This window comes from Branchiostoma floridae, chromosome 16 (genome assembly GCF_000003815.2).
Source record: "Branchiostoma floridae strain S238N-H82 chromosome 16, Bfl_VNyyK, whole genome shotgun sequence".
NCBI lineage: Eukaryota > Metazoa > Chordata > Leptocardii > Amphioxiformes > Branchiostomatidae > Branchiostoma > Branchiostoma floridae.
Genome location: NC_049994.1, coordinates 8,053,208 through 8,074,829, shown reverse-complemented (window position 1 = coordinate 8,074,829; position 21,622 = coordinate 8,053,208). Strand labels below are relative to the sequence as shown.

Below are 21,622 nucleotides of genomic sequence, written 5' to 3'. Positions count from 1 at the left end.
AAAGACATGGATGTAATCATTATGGTAGTCTACAACCGACTTACAGTACAAGATGATTATCCATCTTTTTAAAGCTTGTTGGCACCCAAAGATTATTTTTTTCCAAAAATGTGTACGCAAACTTTAACTTTCTGATATGTCTTGTGCTACAGCCTTGATGTGTTACGTGCCTAAATTTAAAGCATGTATGTACAGCAGATACTGTATTTTGTGACAATTCTTAACATATGCAAACCATTACCATAAATTCAAATACATGATTGAAAAAAATTTTGACAAATTGAAATGATCAGAACTGCATATACCTATCATAATGATGCTTTGGCCAATATGTTGCACCAAAGACTATCACATACATGTAAGTATCATAATGATTGTGGCTATTCTGAAATCTCTAAATTGACATTCCTTCTGCCATTCATTTGTTCTAACATTTCATCTATTCACTTATCAAAATCTTTCACAGACATGCAAAGAAATCATTACATATCCATGCAAAGTGCTGCTTGACATACACTTGCATCTCACCAATCACCATTCTCTTTTTCATCAAAAGAGAAATACCAGTTAAATTCTGTCTTGTCTTCAAGAAATATTTTTGTCATACTACTACTTCCAAATCTTTTAAGAAATGAAAAACACAAACAACATAAATCTAGCCACAAGTGTTGTTGAGCAATTTAGCTCATTGCATTGATAGTCCTTACGTACAGGTAGTTCATGATCAAGATGACAACATGTATCTATCAATGTTAAGTTTTTAACCTGTAGATTACTGAATTCAAGCAGTCTTAAAACATGTATTGCATTTCTAGCTATAATCACTTATGCTTCTTAGGAAAACCTGATGAGGTGTAAAATTGATATATGGTACATGTATGTTTCAAGTAGGTGATATTTGTATAATTTTATAAAGTTCATAAGTGTCACTTAATGTTTACTGCTCTATTAAGTTAAGTAGAATCATAAGGCTACAGCAAGTAAATTTTATGTATGATATCAGCACTCTCATTATTTTGAATTTGAAGAAGAAAAAAAACAAGAAATTTTCCACTCAGATGATCAGCATGATGATAAAGTACCAAAATGGTACAGTGTTCTTATAGAAGTGACAGTGGTGAGATAGCCACGACTGTAGTTACAGAAGTGAAACTTGTTGGTTGTTTGAGAAGTTACACTTGTGTGTAGTTTGAGTGTAGTTGAGTGTAGCCTCTTGTTTTTTTCCCTCTCTCATTGAATTTGGAGTCTGCAGAGGATGTCATCCATAAAATTCACTTGCTATGGCCTACATTAAGAGTCTGATATACGTATAACATATATTTGTTTCATTAGAAAGTGATCCTGGAAAATTAAATATGACGTTCAACCATACTTACAAATAGCATACTGCTGGCAAAAATATTTCAATTGCCTTTTCATGTCTTCAACACTGTCAACTTATTTCCAAAGTCTAAACCAAACATGAACTGAACTTGAGAACCAAACGAAAGTTGTAAAGTTTGTCTGCCTATCTGAGTGGAGGCTTGGTTTTTACATGTCCTCCAGTCCAGGGATGGGGAAAGCGATGGCGAATGCCTCCACTTCAGCACGGAGGGCAGCAATCTTGGACGAGAATGGTTCCTCCACCATCTTAGCCTTGAAGTCCTTCAGCATCTTACCAGACACTGTCTGGATCTCAACAGCCAGCAGGATCGCTGTAGGTAATAGAAAGTAGGTCGATGAAGGTTAGACATTCGGGTAATGAGATATGCCAAAAAGCAGTTACTCAAATCAAACAACTGGAATAATGAAAGACATCAAATGGTGTCTGAAACGTCTGACCGTTTCCAAAATCATATTTAGTTGCTTGAGTAACTGCTTTTTGGTGTGAGTGATACTAAGTAAATGAGATTTAGGTGCAGCAAGGAAATCACTGTACAACTCATGTCACATACATAGGTCATGATAACCTCCTAAATTGACATTGACATTGACATAGTCATTTATGTACATGTGAAATGCAGGTCTTGTGAGTTTATGACACCCAAAACTTCAAAATATAAGACTGAGCAGAAATGATTCTTGTACTTGCAATACATTCAAGATTGAACTGGCACAATTGTTTATGCAAAAGTAAGTTATTGCCTGAAATTAGGATTACACATGACAAGTTTAAACAGCTCCAAACTTGAGAGGAGGCAGCTGGAATCTCCTAAGTTAAACCTACCTCTGTCAATAAAGTCTGTAACTTTCTCAAAGTCCTTCTCCACAAAACCGCGGGATGTCAGGGCTGGTGTTCCAAAACGCAGACCACTGGGGTTCAGGGCACTCTTGTCACCTGTTCAAAACAATGTAGAATTTTATCTTCACTATTAATATGGACAAAACAATTGAAACGCTGATATATAAGATATACAGCTACAGGTAATGGATGTTTACAAGAATCTTTTACATGTTACAGTAAAAAGAAAGGAGGTACCATTAAAGTCAGAAATCAGTTACATGTACATTAACTTTGTTCCTTTCATACTTCCTCTCACAATTTGATACATACGGTACTTCCTTTTAGTTTTACATCATAAACATGAATAAGCACACTTTTTCCTTTTCTTCTTCAGTTCTTTGTACATCATTATGATATCTAAAATGAACTTGGATGAAGTGTGTTAGGAGGGACATCAAGGTGTGCGATCTAACAGTGGTCGACCCACTGGACAGAGCCGCATGGAAGTGGGGTGTGAAGACTATCCAACTGCTGCCTACCCCTGCATCAGGGATCCCAGCAGCAGTATAATCAAACAATGGATAATAAAAAAAACAGCCCTTAAAGCTTGTTTTGTGACTTACCTGGACAAGTGTTCTTATTACAAGCGATGGAGACCTCCTCCAAGATCTTCTCTGTCTTAGAACCATTGATGCCCTTTGACCTCAGGTCTATCAGCAGCAGGTGGTTATCTGAACCATCTGTGGAAAAACATGTAAAAAAAACTTGTCACTCAAATTAGGAAAAAAAGTTCTTATTTCATACATGGGCAAAGCTTCAGAATATCTAACTCTATATTTCAAAGTGTGCTCGTAGACACCCAAAACATTACTTTTTAGGTGGACAATACTAATGCAAATTATTTTGTCAATGCGTAAGTCATCTTGCGGAGAAATATTTTTACATTGTACACCTGGTCTACTTCAACATTATTCTTAAAAAGTAAAACAAACTAACAGTTTATCTGATCTTCTAGATAGCTATTTCAATTAGTAACTCTTCTGTAGAAAGCCTTGCAAATTAGTGTTTTCTTGTAAAACAAATCTGGTTGAACATATAGTAATTACAAAGACTTTTCAATCTAATTCATCCATGCTGTGAAATGTAAATTTTGGTGGGAGAATTTCTTCACAGTGGGATGAGAGCTAAGATAGCCTGGCTTCCAGACCCTATCAAGATCTATCAGGGTCTAACTCAGTTGGCCTGTGTAGGGGCTGGAGACAGTCTGACATCCTGGCTAGAACTGAAGATACTGACCTGTTACCACATGGTATCCCTTGTCCATCATCATTTTACACATAGCCTGGCAGTTCTTAATGACCTGTTGTATGTAGGTCTTAAACTCTGGCATGGCAGCCTGTTTCAGGGCCACAGCAACACCTAAGAACCAAGAGTAGACATACATGTTAAGAACATACATAAAGTAGATGCGATGTTTATCATGCATCGCTTTGAGGAGAAATGTAATATCCTTTGTCAGGGTACAGATTGTAATACCTTCAAGTAGACACAGTAGATAGATAGATGGGATTTATTTGTAGAGATCCTTATATGTGTTTGTAAATCTTAAGGAGTTAAGTTAACTTAAGGTATGTTTATTTGTTAAGAGTTTTCAACTTCTATTCATGTCATTTATATCAATATATTGACTTGAAAATCAGTATTTATAATTAGAAGACCACTCTTGCACATTCTTAGCACTCTGTTGGATTCTCTGTTGACAAAATCTGAACAGTAATATAATTGGCAGATCTGCAATCTTTACTCTCACAAAAGTCACATAGACCTGGGTACATTCTTTCATGTTTTCTGTTCTATTTGTACTAATGAGGACCAACCGGTGAAACCTTAGATCTATACTGCGTAATACTAACCTGTACAATTCAACAGATTGGAATTCTTGATCTTTGAATGAAAACAATCACATATACTTGGACTGTAGTTTCTTGCGAGATACTTTTTCCAGTGAGTTTATTACACAGATTATTATATTTCAGCCATACATAGTATGGTGAAATATATTGTATTCGTCATGTTTCTTCTTCTTTCTTTCTCCTGTCAAATCTTCAAAGTGATTCATCTCCGCCGTTCCTGGACCGAATGACCTGAAATTTGGCACAGGGGTAGAATGGGCCAATACCTTGATGCTTTTTTCTCAGTTTTTTCATATCTGCCTATAAAATGATTTTATTGAGATTTTTTGGTCAATTTTAGACCAAAACTGTAGATTTTGGCCCCTGTACCCTGGTATTACAACCAAATGAGCTGAAATTTGACAGAGATGTGCCTTGATAATGCACCCACATAAATTCGATAACACTTTTGGTGTACAGTACAAAAAATGCTTATTTTTGCGATTTTTTGACCAATTTTTGACCAAAAAAGGACACTTTTGGCCCCTGTACCCTGGTATTACAACCAACTGAGCTGAAATTTGACAGAGATGTGCCTTGATAATGCCCCCATATAAATTCAATAACATTTTTGGTGTACAGTACAACAAAATGCTTATTTTTGCGATTTTTTGACCAATTTTTGACCAAAAAAGGACACTTTTGGCTCCTGTACCTTGGTATTGCAACCGAATGAGCTGAAATTTGACACAGATGTGCCTTGATAATCCCTTCATATAAATTCAATAACACTTTTGGTGTACAGTGCAACAAAATGCTTATTTTTGCGATTTTTGGCCAATTGTTGACCAAAAAAGGACACTTTTGGCTCCTGTACCCTGGTATTGCAATTAAATGACCTGAAATTTGGTATAGATAGGCATTAGATACTTGGTAACAAGATTCAAGTACAATTTTTGACATAAACAACTTTAAAATGATTAATTTTGGCACTTTTCTGAGGGGAAATTTGTTTTCTTTTGGCCTCCTGACGTGACCTTCCGTGACCCCGCAGAGCCACACCTGTGCGTGTCAGCCGGAGAGTTAATTGAATCAAAGACCTAGCCAATCAGCGAAGAGGAGGCCAAAGGCTAATTAATATTCATAAGCGGGGCCTCATGATCCCGTATATAGCAGTGTTCCCGCCAGGGGGAGCGAAGCCCGCCTAAGGCTCTCGCATTTTAGACTATTCAGAAGGCTTTATATTGTATCAGTTCTTAGGGGCATATCTATGATAATCGCAGCAGTCACTTAACTTCTCTTCAGGAGTTTAGCGTAACACTATTTCAGGTCAAACCGTCAAAGGCAACTAAAAACAAACTTTAACGTTACTGAGTTCAACAGTACTTATAACTTGTTATCCGAAGTTGAAACGCTAGCGATGGTATTTTCGCTGCGCTGTTAGCTCCGTGCGACTGTTGTTGACGGTCTTATAACGGTATATTTTGCACCCCTGTACCCTGGTATGAGTAACATTTGGTATAGATAGGCATAAGATAATTGGTAAAATGATCCAAGTGAAATTTTTGGCATAAAGTACTGTAAAAGGCTTAATTACAGCACTTTTTTGGGGGGAAATTGGTTTTCTTTCGTTCTCCATGCCATGACCTTTCGGACGTTCACCCCACAGAGCCGACATCTGCACCTGCGTCTAGCCGGCAGGAAGAGTTAATTCAATTAATGGTTCAGCCAATCAGCGAAGAGAAAAGCGAAGGCTAATCAATATTCATAAGCGGGACCACACAATACGTTAACTTGAAGACTCAGGCCGTACAGACTTCTCGCCAGGATTTTTTCAAAGCGTCGGACAGGGGTCCGGGGGCCGCCGAATGTCCCTGGCGGGGTCCAGGGGCAGGGCCACTGTGGGGGGGTGGACCCAGGTGGGCGAAGCCCCCCCGGAAGCTCTTGCATTTTAGACTATTGAGAAGGCTTCTTTTATCAGTTTTTTTAGGGCCATATATACGATAATCTTCAGCAGTTTGACTTTAAAATATTTCGGGTCAAAGCTTCAAAGACAACTAAAACCTCATAAACAACAAACTTTACTTAGCTCAACAGTATACAAAAATATTGTACGGGTTGCCATCCTTAGTTGAAGCGCTTATTTATAGCGCTAGTATCTTCGCTGCGCCGTTAGTCGCCGTGCGACTTTTGTTGACGATCTGATATCCCTACGTCGCCGCCTCGCTGATATTCCCACGGACATGTTTCAAGAAAAATACCCAGCAAAAAACGCTGTTCTGCGTCAAATTCTATTCTATAAAACATGTGGGACTCAGTGTTACAGTCTAAATATTTTGTAGAAGCACCGCTGTAGGAAAGAAGGTCCAAGCAATGTAAAACATCACGTAGCATGAAGTTCGCTGTCAACTGGCACACAGCACATGACTGTTTGAAACTCTAAGTCTAATCAACAGCCGTGTTTGATTGATAGCCGGCGGTCCTTTGATGAAGTCGGCGAAAGGTGCGTTAGTTAGAAAATCTGCGTTTAGTTTTGATACGTAATTATAAGTTAGACAGTGGCGAGAATGATTATTTTCTCATCAATATTTCTCTTCAGAATTATTTGAACTTAATTGTACATCTAAACAATTGGCTTACCTGTGCAATGTTTATAGTATTAATGATCAGTGTACTGAAATCATGTGTAACTATGGCTCCTAGTCAATAGATCAGCATTTTCTCTATAGTGACCACCTGTCTATAGTGGCCACATTTCCTAGTGCTGTTGTTGTTTGACATAAACTTTGAACATTTAAATTGTAAGTAACTTTAAACTGCCAGAGTTTCAGTCCAATAAAACACTCTCAGCGCCAGGGTATGAACAGACTGACCAGACAGACGAAAATAAATCCTCGAACAAGGTTCAATCGTATCTTCCGGGTCTGGCAGGAAGTTGTTAAACTAAAATAAGAATAGGCTCGATGGCTGATTGCATACAAAGTAAAACAGTTTAACAGTTTTACAGCTTGAAGAAAACAAACGCTCCTACAGTACCTGCACCTGCTTGATAATTATTAAATCGTATGCCCTACTTGAATAAAAAAAGTTCACTGCAATAATAAATGTACCCACATCACAAGGAGCTTATACTTTTTTAAACTTACACCTAGTTATCGTACTGAAAATTGTTAATGACATTACATGAAGTCATTCAACAATTTTCAGTCATGATGAAAATTTTCTGAATGGAAGGTGTGATTATTGTCATTTTCTGAAAAATAGAAGCAAGCTCTGTTTTTACCTGGAATCAATTCACAATACCAGTCCACTTTGGGGGATAATGTACATGTACTGTTAAGAGGATGTTCCATTTTTGCGCAGGGGTGATTTGGAACAGTCCAATGTTGCGTGGGAAGGGGTATGGCTGAAATATGCTGTATTTGCTCTTAAGCAAATGTCGGCCTTTCTAGTTTTCTAAACTGCTTTTACGTATGACTAAATATAGAAGTGTAACAACAACATACCTGCAATAGCATGGTTATGTGGTCCCCCCTGAAGCCCAGGAAACACAGCCTGGTTGATGGGAGACTCCAGGTTATACATGATGGGCTTCCCATCCTTCCCAACACTCCTTACACCTGGACAAGAGCACAGAGACAACATCTTAAAATCAACATTCTGAACTTTTGATTGACTCTGAAAAAGTTGTCATTTACTGCTGTGTATAGTTCGCAGTGGCTTTATTTCAACAGTTTTCAGTGACTTCCCCAATGCAAATTCATGATACAGTGAATCTAGTGAATGTGTTTGCAATGTACTACATAATGTACTTTACTATTACTACCAAGTTGTAACTATAAACTTAAAACACTGGATAATCCTCTTTTTCTCTTCTAAGAAAAAATACAGTAAACGTAAATCAATTGATCAGTCTGTGAATCAAATATACAAGGCTAAGTATAGTACTAGTATAGTATGTTCTAACACCTGTTTAGGAAACTAAATCAATTTACTAGTAATAGTATGCTAACAATAACTCAGTAGGATGTAGCAAAAGAGAACATACATGTACTTTCAATCTTAACATTGACAAAGCTTGCATTACAACTATAAGTGTATTAGCTGCCTAAAGGTTGATCTTATAAATTGTAGCTGTATTTCTCTTACATGTATGCACAATATCTCAGATAGGTATGAAACAAAATCTCTATGCATACTAGTACTTCTTTAATGTAAGTTGTAATTGTGTGCTTCTTACCTGTATTCAAGCACATCTCAGATCAGTATGATACAGAATCTCTATGCATGTTTCTTTAATGTTTTTGCTGACAGGTCCACTTTTCAAAGATAAAATCCTAAAAATAAATTCCATTACAAACCTTTCCTGAAGAAGATCATCCCTGCCCTGACACCACGCAGGGTCTTGTGTGTGGTGGTCGTCACAATGTCGCAGTGCTCAAACGGAGAGGGGACGGCCCCTGCAGCCACCAGTCCTGAGATGTGTGCCATGTCTGCCAGCAGGTAGGCGTTGTTCTCGTCTGCAATCTCACGGAACTTGGCATAGTCCAGGTTCCTGGAGTAGCAACTGATACCTGCAAGAGGGGAACATGTACATGTATTTAGCAGGCAAGGACAGGTAGTATAAGTTGCAAATCTTGGAATATTTGCATCGGTTTTATTTTCATGGTTTTTGGAGAGAGCTCAAGTATGCATGTCCAATGTACTAAACTATACATCAAAATTGTTTCAAACACTAAAAACACTACAAAAACCTTCAGTTTCTCACTACATTAAATGAATTTACAGTTACTGAAGAGATAGTAGATCTACATTTGTACAATACTGTAGCTGTACTTGGAACTACAAAAACAATAACTTGAATTCTAGCTTCAAAACCTTTTAATTTAAAGCTCTTGATAGTTTTGTAAGTATGGTCTATGGCGTCTATTCCTCCATATAACTAAGTCTAGTGCTGGTGTCTCCATTTTTTCTCCACCATTAAGATTCCCGCAAGATTTTTGAAACTTAACAACACACAAACAAAAGAACAGTGGCAAAGACAAAATCTCTTACTAGTACATACCAGCAATGATCATCCTTGGGTGGAAGATCTTTGCATTCTCCCGAAGCCTCTCATAATCAATCAGCCCAGTCTTTGGGTCCACCTTGTAGGGCATGGACTCGAAGAACACAGAGGTGGCAGAGATCTTCTTCTTGTCTGTCATGAAGCCATGGGTGAGATGGCCTCCATCAGGGAGATCCAGACCCATGATCCTTCCATGTGGCTCCACAATAGCTGAAACAAAACATTCACATGTTCATTTATTACATGTACGTGAACTTCCTCTAGTTCATGCTGAATAGGGTAGGGAATTCTTCCGAGTAGCCTTCAATATTATGTAACCCCTGATTTGTCTACTGAGTCAGTTACATGTAGTCAAACTTGTCTACGCTTCATGTTTCTGACTTAGGAAGAATAGATGTTGCTACTGTGACATGTATGAGCCACTCTTCATCTCTAATGATGTACATGTAAGGATGGCAATAACAAGTTCTCAATCCAGATTACAAAACAATTAATCTTTAGACTTTACAGTTGACCTATGTCAAAGCATGAGAGTTTTTCTCTATCTAGAAGTAGCACAATTCAGCTTTGCTACAACTTGTGTATGCCAAAAAGGTACATCAATGAAGGTTAGACATCAAGGTAATAAGATATGCCAAAAAGCTGTTACTTAAGCAACTGCATATGATTTTGCAATCACATCATGTATTTTGCCAAACAAACTTCTTGCCACCCCTACTTTTCTATAGCTAAATACTTGTAAGTGTGTTGGTTCCTTATACTGTACAATGTACATTCAGAGGTTTGATGCTTACACCTGAATACCCCTCATATATTACAAAGGTTCAACAAGACATGTAATATTACACAAGCCTCAAAAACGTGACTATCTTTCCTGTTACAACAAAGGTATCATAATTAGTTCACACAAATGGCAACGGCCAGTTCTGAAATTATATTTTTCTGGACATCTCTGTAAATAGAACGACCCTTACCTGTGAAGACAGCAAAGTTGGCAGGAGACCCAGAATAAGGCTGCACATTAACTCCCCACTTCTCTGGGTCCAGACCATACACTGACAGGGCTCTCTTTTGGCACAGGACTTCAATCTCATCCACAAACTTGGTGCCTCCATAGTACCTGTGGAACAATCATCAAACCTCTAATTGAAATTTTCTTTAACTCAAGGTACTAATGTAACTGACTGCAAGGAAGTACATATATGTATGTCTTGCACAGACAAATCTCACAGTTAATTGGTGAAAATGAGCACCTTGCTTTGGTTAGGGATGTACCTCATATGCGGTCGAGGTGACCCATACAGTGTCTACAGAAGACTTAGAAAGAACTTAATTGCAGGCTAGGCTTGTCCTATTTGACCAGTACTCAGACAAGTAGAGTGTATACTGTTGGACTGGATTTTGGCATTACCTAACCCAACCAATTAAAAGAGACAATAGAGCATACAGGGCTACCAATACAATGAGACAAATCTAGAATACCATGACACATTAATTGAAACTCCTGAGGGCATAAAATGCCAATTGGAGGCTGCACCGGTCTGTTATGTATTTTGATACATACTGCAAAAGTTAGTTATTTTCACAGGGACTAAATTTTGCAGTAGGACGGTAATGGAAGCATTGGGATTGTTTACAGTCTGTGGTTGAAGCAATTCTATAGCAAAATACAAAAAACATATTTCGGGTGTAATAAATTAGCAGTAAAACTCCAGAAACATTTCATGATTTACAGTATACAACAGGCAATCATGGAACTATAAACAGCAAAACATTTGTTTATCCAAATGTCTGTTATATCAAGAAAAATCAATCAACCGCTTGCATCATAAGTTGATGCGTGGCGGCTACAGACAGTTCAGACAGTTCTGAACCTGAATCAACAATGTATCTACCAGTGGTGTATTTTTTTCTGTTGTTTACTTTTAAGCAATCAATGTAAACTGTTGTTGACTATAGCCAACTCTCTGTTCACGCCCCCAGAGATTACCTATTGGGTCTAAGTCCAAGTACCAAGAAAGGTCATATACAAATAGGGGTTTTCCATATCAAAAAAAAGATGTTCATGCAAGGCATTTCCAACAACAAACATAATATGACACATCTCATTATTCTTGACAGTGTAATCAACTTAAGCATTTTTAGAAGACATGAAAAAATAAATGACTCATGTAAAGTGTACACACACGAAAAAAAACACATTTACATACACACACACAATTATGCTTCCAATCAAAAGTTAATCATACTAAATATGTATTTACTTGATGTCTACAATACTTTTGTAGACATTGTGGGGCCGCGTGGCGCAGTGGCAGCATATTCGGCTCGAGACCGAGTGGTTGCGGGTACGAATCCGACTGCAGTGTCACCGATCTTGTGCCCTTGGGAAAGGCACTTTACACGACTTTCCTCACTTAACTCAGGTGTAAGTGAGTATCTAGCTGCGGCTAGTGGTCTTGGCGGGGCTTTGTGGCCGAGACAGGCCTTAGGGGCATGTTCGGGCATGACGCACCCGCCATGGCACACAGGGTAGGAGGAACCCCTTACATCCTTGGTCGGAAGTCCTCCTAGGAGACGGATACTCCGAAAAACAAAGCTGCATCTGCTGAAGCCGTCTCACACGTGTCATACAGTTCTGTCACTGTGAGACTTAGTGCTCCAGTAGACAAGAGGGTGGAGAAGGAATTGCACACCCCTCCTTCACCATAAAAAGTCATGTGCAGGTCAGGCAAAACAGGTAATGCCTGTCTGCCTGCTCATCTGTCGAACCGACAGGAGAACCATAAAACAATACTTTTTAAGTTGTTCATTCCATCATTCTTTCTTTTAAGCCTGTCACACACAGCCAACCTACTCCAGAACATGGCTGGGAGTTAGTTGTGACTGAGCAAGGTCATCAATGTGGTTGTGAGTTGGTTGGCAAAGTTGCCTGCTAGTACTAGTCAGTGAGTCATTAAAGTTGTCAGAGCCAGTTAGACAGACATTTTGCAAAATTCTATTTGGGAATGCTTGGATGTAACCAGAAGAGTGAACTGGAGCCAGAATAGGATAGATTCCAGGCTATTCTCAACCTATCGCTGACCTTGATGGGGAGTGGTTGGGAGAGGGAGCAAAGTCCCAAGGACGCCCTGAATGTGTGACGGGCTTTAATACATAAAGTAGTAACAATAACAAATGCACACACAGCACAATGCAGTATGGTATGTAGCAAAAAATTGTGGTACATATATTGATATAATTTTATGTAAAGAAAACCTACCTCTGTCCAGGGTAGCCCTCAGAGTACTTGTTGTTGAGACATGAGCCCATGGCCTGTAGACAAGCAGCACTGGCAAAGTTCTCTGAAGCGATCATTTCCAATTCCCTCCTCTGACGGTCCTGTACGTTACAATATTACATGTACATGTAAAATGTCACAAAAACATATCAAAAATATATCTTAAATTGTAAATTAGGACACTGAACTTGATAGAACTTGGACACGCCAAATAGCAATTACTCAAGTCAAGCAACTAGATATGACTGAAATCTGGCATATCTTATTACCTGGATGTCCAACGTAAAATAGAACTTGGACCTTAGCTAAGATGCAGAGACAGTAAATGTTAAGGATAACTCAAACTGTATAGAAACTAGAATTCTATCTAAGAAATTTGAGCATGACTAATAACAGATCATTGCAACAAAACTCTACAAGGTACATTCAAGATACTACCAGTAAACTTTTCATTTGACATCATTTGAGAAAAGAAAGAGTTATTTTCGAGGCCTGGTCTGCCAAAGAAAGACTAAGACTGACCTTTTCCTTGCGGATGATGGCAGTGATTTCCGGGTCCACTTCCCCCACAGGTTTGGTGAGGTCCCACCAGTCCCCTGCAGAGTGGCCGTTAGTCATCTGCATTGGTTCTCCCATGGTGTCAGAATTAAGTCTTCTGTGGAGACAAAAACAAAGGTCAATTTTACAAAGCAACCGATGGTGGCAGACTTCCAGCATTATGATCTATCCCTATGTCTAAGCACATCATAATAAACATTGTAACGTTATGTTACCATACTGTTAGTGTTACAGTGTAGACCTCTTCTGATCTTGATTGGGTACTGGACAACGCCCCTCAGTTGGGGCAAAGCGTCCAGGGGGAGTGCTGCGCCTTAATGTTCCCTGAGGCGTTGGAGAACTGCCTCCTTGAACTTTGGAGCGTCTGTGATCTCCGTGACCTCGTACGGTAGGGAGTTCCAATCTCTCACGGTTTGTGGGAAGAAGGAATGTTTGTAGCAGTCTTTGTGAAAAGGTAGAGCCTTGTAAGAATTTGGGTTTGAGTGTCGCGATTGGCGCGGTACAGGCTTTAGATGAGTTTCGACCGGTAGGGCTACTTTGTGGTGTCTTGCTTTCTGTAAAATTGTTAATCTATTTGCTGTCCTTCTGTTGCGTAAAGTGTCCCACCCCAAATCAGAGACAAGTTTGGTGACACTATCATAACTATGATACGAATTTGTGACAAATCTGGCCGCTCTTTTTTGAACGGACTCTAACTTAGCAATGTGCTCTTTGTGGTATGGATCCCAGGCAGCGCTGGAATACTCTAAATGCGGTCTAACAAGGGACGTATATGCCTTTGTTTTGACTGATTTGGGGCAGTTACAAAGATTGCGTCTCACAAAGCCTAACGTCTTGTTAGCCTTGGAAGCACTGTACTGTATGTGTTGTGACCAAGAGAGCTGGTTGTTGAGTGTGACTCCTAAGTATTTGTGGTTGTTAGTCTCGGCTAGAACATGACTTCCTAATTTGTAGTCGTAGAGTTTAGGTTTACGTTTGTGGGTATAACGCATAACAAAACATTTGTCCGGGTGTAATTTCATCTGCCATGTGTTTTGCCATGTATCTAATGTATTGATGTCCTCTTGTAAGAGGGTGTGATCTCTGTCACTGTTTATCTCCCTGTAAATGACGCAGTCATCCGCAAAGAGACGGATGTTAGAGTTGAGGTTGTCGGCTAAGTCGTTAATGTACACTAAGAACAGTAGTGGTCCGAGCACAGTGCCCTGGGGCACTCCAGAGACTACCTCTGCCCACTCTGAGTGCTCTCCTCCAACTACCACTCTTTGTTTACGATTTTTGAGGAAATTAGAAATCCAGTGGAGAACCTTACCCCTAATACCATAATTTTGGAGTTTTAGGAGTAAGCGATCATGAGGAACTTTGTCAAAAGCTTTTGCGAAGTCGGTTATAATCATATCTGTTTGCGACCTGGTATCTAAAGAATGGGCTAAGTCAGTTGTAGTTAAACTAAGTTGGGTTTCACATGAACGCTTTTTCCTAAACCCATGCTGCTTGTCAGATAATATAGAGTATTTGTCAAAATGATCCATCATCTGTGATTGCACTATGTGCTCCATAACCTTACTACAAACACATGTGAGAGAAACAGGACGGTAATTTGCAGGATCAGTCCTGTCCCCCTTTTTAAAGATGGGAGAGATATTGGCATGTAGCCATGGGGAAGGGATTTGGCCAGTTTCAAGTGATTTCTGACAAATAATAGTCAGAGCAGGGGCTAACTCAGCAGCTGCTAGTTTGAGGATCCTTGTTGGTAGGCCGTCTGGTCCACTTGCTTTGTGTGGATTCAGATCTTTTAGGAGTTTGGTGACTCCGTTTACATTGATGGAAAAGTCAGGCATAGTGGGGATAGAACTACGGGGGAGGTGGGGCATGTGTTCATCCTCTCGTGTAAAGACAGAGCTGAATTGGTTGTTAAGGATGTTAGCTTTGTTTCTGTTATCTGTTTCTAGCTTTCCTTTCTGCTTAAGACTAGGGATCCCAGTTGTATCCTGTTTTAAGTGTTTGATGTGCGACCAAAACTTCTTGGGGGAATCAGAACATATAGAATTTACATATTTACGGTAGTTTTGTCTGGTAGTCTTTTTTGCTCGTTTGCGAATAGTGCGGAATTTAGTCAAGTTCTCGGTTGTTGGGTTTTTACGATAAGAGTTGTAGGCTCGCTGTTTTTTCTTATGTATTTTCCTAACCTTGTTGTTAATCCAAGGTGAAAAATTATTATTGTTAATAGTTTTGGATGGGACATATTTGTCCATCACTATCTTGATTTTGTCCACAAATTCGTTATAAAGCTCTTCTGTTGTGCAGTTGTCAATGTTCCGTTTGGCTAAATTATTACTGTAATCCTGTAGCTCAGTTCTTATGGCGGTTTCATCAGCTTGAATACTTACAATGTAACGCACAAATTGAGTCCTGATCTCTGAACACTGTACACATATATTTGAAAATGATGAAGAAATGGGGTGATTCAGAGTGTATATACAGTTTCATCAGCAACAGTTACTCATGCATGCAAAGCCGAACGCCACTGTTCTTCCTTTTGCTTTAATATGTCCATAGTCACATATTGCAATTATGTAAATGCAGAAATGTTTGCAGTAGTTTTATGTTTTCACGCTGACCACTTCACCGCGAACTTAAAACCATCGCAAACGTTTTTCCATCACAGTAGGTGACTACAGTGTCTGGCACTACTGCGAACTTAAAACCACCACAAACACTCCACTCTCCCGCTTACGCAAAATTAAATCCCTGCAAACTTAAATGCATTTACAGTAATATTATATAGATGTGTAGACTGTAAATGTGATTCATACAAACAAAAAATAAACAACAAAGGTATCAAAATATCTGCTGTAGTTACTTAAATCAATAACATTAGCACTGTAAATCAAATTGATTCAACATTCATTCTTCTTTCAGCCACTGTTCATTACCCCCCAAACATGGTACAGTCCTGAATTTATAAAGCTGGGAGAAATAACTTGATCAACAATGCATCTTGGCAAAGTTTCAAAATAATGTGTCCCCAAAACATCTCAGTACCGACTGCTCTTCCATACAGTTTTGCACATTGAGATTTAGTCCATACAGTATTTACTAATCTGTGGAATTTTCCACAAGCAACCAAATCTTGTCCCACGTTTACCGAAGTATTAAAGGGGGAGGGGGGCAAAAATAAAAACATTTACATTCGAATACTAGCAAGACTATATTTTGTTGCAACTGTAACATTATTTAACTGAACTAAGTACAATTGTTCGGCTAAGAAAATGAACTTGGAACTCTTGCAGTGCCCTAAGCAGTGGTCTAAAAATTAGTGGGCAAATATAAGTGGCAGCAAGCCGGCACGATTTTGTACCAAAAAGCGCGGCAAATTTCCTGATAAACTGTCCCAACTTGGACCAAAAATAAGATAAGTAACTCAGACGCCATCATACTAGTTCAAAAGAGAAAGTCTGACCAAACTTACCGCCTGTCTGGTCAAAATAGTCAATATTTGAGCTCAAAGTGCACGGCACAACCTTCCCTCAGAAAGCGCGGGAGCAAAATGGGACGATTTTTACATGCCGCTGAATGAAATGGGAAATAAGCGAGTCCACTGCTTTAAAGGGTAACAGATATTATACATGAACAATCTATAAAGCAATGCAAATGCAATACAACATTAAATCATATCAATTAAAGTTTTATATTTTAAATCGTTATACAAGTTGGTTTGATTAGGACATTTTTGGCTTTAAAGATCATGGTTTTTGTAAATCAGTAAGTTAGCACCCCTAAGCAAAAGTGATACGGTATCTTCCATTTCCGGTGAATCGCATCTGTCTCGGAGCTGAAAACGGCGGGAAAATTTAAAGTCGATGCCTCAGACGAGTCACAGTTGCTTTCATGGTAACGTTGGATAAAGATATCTTCAAGAAGACTGTCAAGATTTGAAGCTTTCAGGTAAGGAATATGAATTTTCTGTGAATTCTGGTCAAGTGAAAGTTCTTATAAAAAGAAAGCTATTTATTTAGAAATCACGCTTGAAATTCTGTTTCGTTCACGTTATCAGTAATTCATGTAATGTTGTTGGGCTTTTACAGTTGTTTTAGTCGTCCTTTCTCGTAGGTCATTTTTGTTCTGCCCGAAACGATCAGTACGTTTACAAATCGCCAGGGGGCATGGATGAGCCGACAGGTGATACGAACTCAAACCAGCAGTGGCCGGTCATAGTCAACGCATCTTTGGAAAACAGTGACGTCACTAGATTGTTGCAGCAACAGCACAAGACTAGGGGTATGATATTGTTCAATGAACGTTTATTGTCAACACCGATCCTAACTTTATTGGCAAGGCTATAACAATCGACTATAGCATCTATGATTATTGTATAACGTTACGTGATACAACCTACGGCGTATATTCACTGTAGCTAAAAGTCAATTGCATCGATCGTGGCATTTCTAGAAAAAATTAGTTACAATCAGTAACTTATAGCCTTTGAACAATCCATACACTTACGACTTATTGCATAAAGCAAACGTCCATGGACAAATCAGTTTGATGCTATGGGTTTTAAGAAATATAAAATATAATGATTTAGAATTAGTTCAGTTTGCAGCACCCTGTATTCTTATGAAATCATTTCTATATTAGATAGTAGTACGAAGTCGATTAGTCCACACTACTTTCGGGGAGTCGGGCTATAAATGCCCTGTAGTACCTGAAAATACTGCTAGGGGGGGTCCAAATCATGTTCATTCCTGACCTCAACGACTGCCCACATACCAAAATTCATACAAATTAATCAAAAGGGTCTTGTGTTATGTATATAAAGGTACGAGCAAACAAATGCAACCAAAAACAGTACCCTCGTCGGGGATGAAACTCTTTCACAAAGGTGAGAAACTGTGCTTAAATTTTTCCAGTTTCTGACACCACCCTTCGCCACACGTGTATCTTCCCCCTGTCCGGGGTAGCGTTCATGATCGTCCCCCTCAACGAGTCTCTAACTGACTGGCCTCCTCAGGGCGAATCAGTCTTGGACAGTAGTTTGGTGGACAGGTAAGAAAAGAACACCTTTTATTGTTTTCCTATTTTTTACACCCAGGCTATTTTGATTTGATGGGATAACTGATACGAATGAGAAAAGGTCTCAAAAATCATTCATTGTGAAATCGAAGTGACTGAACAAATGACTATCAAACCACACAGAGTATGGTATACTAGTGTATACTGAACAATATTAGATTCTTGATTCTTTTTCCTTTCACATCTTCTTCTTTGACCTTATGTTGTTCAGAATCGACAAGTTTCTGTCAGTCCACCGTAACTGTTACCTACTGGCGACAGCAGCGCTGCACGGCCACCACGAAATGGCTGCACTTTCCGCCCTACAGAACAAGTGAGTCAACCTGACTTCGTTTTTTTACAATCAAATATCGTGCACTTTTCACATGTTTAGCTAGTCGGCGCTCTTGTGCCATTGATACCAAGCCATGAGTACATACCTGTTAAATCTTCATCTACTTGTCTTTGCACAGGTTTATGGATAGGAAGTTGTACCTTCTTCCAGCCCACAACGCTAGTGAATGTGTGCAGTCAATGGCAACAATTGCAAAGGTACAATGACGACAAACAGTCAAATTTCTGTCTTTTCCATCAAGTCAAACTTGGCTTCAAAAACCACTCAAGGGAATGAAAGAAATAGTGACGTTGCTCTAGAAATATGCACTGGTCGGCCAGAAAAAAATTATCACATTTCCACAGTAAAGAATTTATTTCTCATGAAAAAATATCTTAAAGAGACGCTCAAGTATACAATCAGTATATAAGTTCTACATTGTGTTGTGAACAAATTTCAATACCAAGCTACGTTTGATTAATAATCAAAATGGTTTGGGGGTAGGTTGTATGTTACTTAAACAGCCAAAAAAAGTGCTTTTAGTTTTTCTATGCCGAAATTCTCACCTGTTCGATCAAGAAGCTTTCATCAAAGCTCCTTGGTTCAATTTATACTTGGTGCAACCTAAACGTGCTTCACTGATCTTGCAAAAATATAGAGCAAATGTAATCAATTTATATTGCTGATATTTATGTTTCATGACGACTGGGAAAATAGTTTTCCTGATTGGTTAAGAATAGGTTCCTAAGTAGAGGGTGTGAAATTGGACGGACCGGGACTGCCCAAGTTGTCCCTGGACAGGGTTGGCTGCGCCAGGTTATTGGCCGGCCAGGTTTAACGGTACTGGTGCATATTCACGTATGAAATATACGATGAATACATTAATATCTAGCACGTGCATGTCAAGGGTGTTGAGCCATATGTCAAGCCATATACACACTCATCTGTAACATTACAGGGGGGTACATTTGCTACTGTTCTTGTTCAAACGTCATTTTCATTTTTAAAAAAGCACTGGATTTATGATGATTTTTAAAATAAAAAAATGATAAAAGAGAAAAAAAGATGAAGCCTACAGCATCCGGTGTTCCCAGGCGGTCTCCCATCCAAGTACTGACCGGACTCGACGTTGCTTAACTTCCGAGATCGAACGAGATCGGGTGTATTCAACGTGATATGGCCGTAGGCAGGTGTGACAAGGTGTATGCAGCCTATATAGTCACCGCTGTTTGTTCAAAATTGCCTTTTGAATGACATAGCGGTGGTCAAATTTTATGTTATTCTCACCGAATATCCTTTCAAACCGTTTTCGATGGTGACAACGTCGCTATTACGCTTTAACTTCCGGTATGCGCCGCTATGCACACCTGAGGTGACGTCATCCCACAAGGCTTTGCGGTGGCGGGAATTTTGAATCGATATATTGTCACGACATGCAGCGATAATATGTATGGAACCGTATAATATGTATGACAGGAGTGGCATATTATCACAGACAATAGCAAACACATGCTGCACAGTTTGCTTGAAATATTACAAGCATTTTTCAGATTTTATCTAGAATTTAGAAAAAAAAAAACACCATAACTTCACGCTTTATTTGAGAGAGACTATAGTTACTTGTTTGTATGCGTTTATGTCTATATGATACTAACTCGGCAGATTTAGATCGTTGCGAATTTTAAGAATAATTATATATATATATATATATATATATATATATATATATATATATATATATATATATATATATATATTATAAAGGAATATATTTATGTTAATTGTGCTAATTATGTACTTATGTTTTATTTTTAGGCAACCTACAAGCCTTCGTGCGAGATGATACGTCAGCGGCTCTGCAAACTGTTGGCCAATCAGGTCTCGGAAGACATCGTGCTGCGGATTATTTCCAGGCTCGGACTCAGTCAACATGGTAACAACCAATAGAAACCAGATAAATAGGTCCTTGCTGGCCATTACAATCATCAGTTAAACCAATAAGAAAATGGTCAATGAGAAAAACCTGACTGTCCATTACATGAAGCAGGTCAACCAATGAGATAACAGCAATTAGTGATATAACCAATGAGATAGGCCGATATTTCTATATTATCATATAGCCAGGCCCCGCGGACCAATCAGAAGTCCCCGTTCTACGTTGGTTATGACGCCTTAACACAAAGATTCAGGCCAGGCAGATGTGTATCACTCCTCTGATTGGTGAGAATGAATCGACACCGGCACCGGTGTCGATTTGCATCGACACCGGCACCAGTGTCGATGCACGATCCATTTTTACCAATCAAAAGTAGCCTTACACACAAGAAAGTAAGGTTTATGCAGGTACTGACCAATAAAAAGGAGCAAAACGTATGCCAGGGCAGAGGGAATAAGTACAGACTGCAAGGGGGAAAGGCTCCTTCTAATATTGATAATGAGTTTTGTTGTTCTAAAAATCCTGCAATGTTTCGAATATTTTCTGTGGAAATTTTTGGTTTCAAAATGCAATGTATAATCTCCTTACATATGCATGTACCAAAGAACAAATGTGAATTTTCAGAAATTTGACAAAGGAATTCACACGTATAGTACCAAGAGATCTATGCGTCATACAGGAATTTGCAAGTTTTGGTTGGCTATATGATAATAACGTTAATGACCCGCCTGTTCCTCGGTGTACATGGTGTCATAACGCCTGGTCCTTTGCTATAACCACCTCATAAAACCACCTCGTTCGCTTCGCTCACATCGGTGGTTTTATTCGGTGGTTATAGCAAAGGACCAAGCGTTATGACACCATATACACCTCGGGGCGGGTCATTAACCCTTAATTATACATCGACAAGATGATTAATCGTAGTTGAGTTGCTCTCTCAGAGTCAGTCACAAAGATTTGAAAATAACGTTTTTCTTCACGTTCCCAGAGTGCCTTGTGCTGCAACAGGGCCGAGGAACCCTGGGAAGGATCGCCTTGGCCAGCCGGGAGGAACTGTTAGACTGTAGTCTTGACTCGGACACTGTCGACAGGGTCATCACGTTCTTCGAGAAGAACTGCGTCCTAGTTTAAGTTCTTAAGACCTACGTCACAATTCCAAACCAGGGCCCGGTCGGGCAGTTTTCAGGAACGAAAAGTATGATATAAAAAACTACACAAGACGTAAAGACAATATAGTCGTGGGAATTATTTGTGTATATTTTTACGTATACATTCCTATTTTTCGCTTCCACAAAC

General features: G+C 39.1%; 2 protein-coding genes and 1 non-coding gene across 3 annotated transcripts; 1 reads left to right on the top strand and 2 right to left on the bottom strand.

Annotated features, from left to right (window-relative positions):
- Nucleotide 1: 1 nt before the first annotated feature.
- On the bottom strand, nucleotides 2-16,593 carry LOC118403214 (serine hydroxymethyltransferase, cytosolic-like). The gene is made up of 11 exons (XM_035801811.1): nucleotides 16,474-16,593; nucleotides 12,966-13,098; nucleotides 12,426-12,544; nucleotides 10,138-10,283; nucleotides 9,161-9,373; nucleotides 8,457-8,669; nucleotides 7,602-7,715; nucleotides 3,500-3,622; nucleotides 2,827-2,943; nucleotides 2,207-2,317; nucleotides 2-1,694 (listed from the first exon to the last, which is right to left on the bottom strand). Exons 2-11 carry the CDS (start codon nucleotides 13,077-13,079, stop codon nucleotides 1,531-1,533), a joined length of 1,434 nt encoding a protein of 477 aa, XP_035657704.1. The 5' UTR covers nucleotides 13,080-13,098; nucleotides 16,474-16,593; the 3' UTR covers nucleotides 2-1,530.
- A 162-nt stretch (nucleotides 16,594-16,755) lies between these two features.
- Nucleotides 16,756-21,544, top strand: LOC118403222 (uncharacterized protein C1orf146 homolog). Its single transcript, XM_035801823.1, has 7 exons — nucleotides 16,756-16,949; nucleotides 17,163-17,282; nucleotides 17,915-18,050; nucleotides 18,289-18,390; nucleotides 18,530-18,608; nucleotides 20,206-20,323; nucleotides 21,315-21,544. Exons 2-7 carry the CDS (start codon nucleotides 17,168-17,170, stop codon nucleotides 21,455-21,457), a joined length of 693 nt encoding a protein of 230 aa, XP_035657716.1. The 5' UTR covers nucleotides 16,756-16,949; nucleotides 17,163-17,167; the 3' UTR covers nucleotides 21,458-21,544.
- Nucleotides 19,460-19,578, bottom strand: LOC118403974. The gene has a single exon (XR_004829725.1). It is a non-coding gene; the product is annotated as a 5S ribosomal RNA (ribosomal RNA).
- Nucleotides 21,545-21,622: the final 78 nt, after the last annotated feature.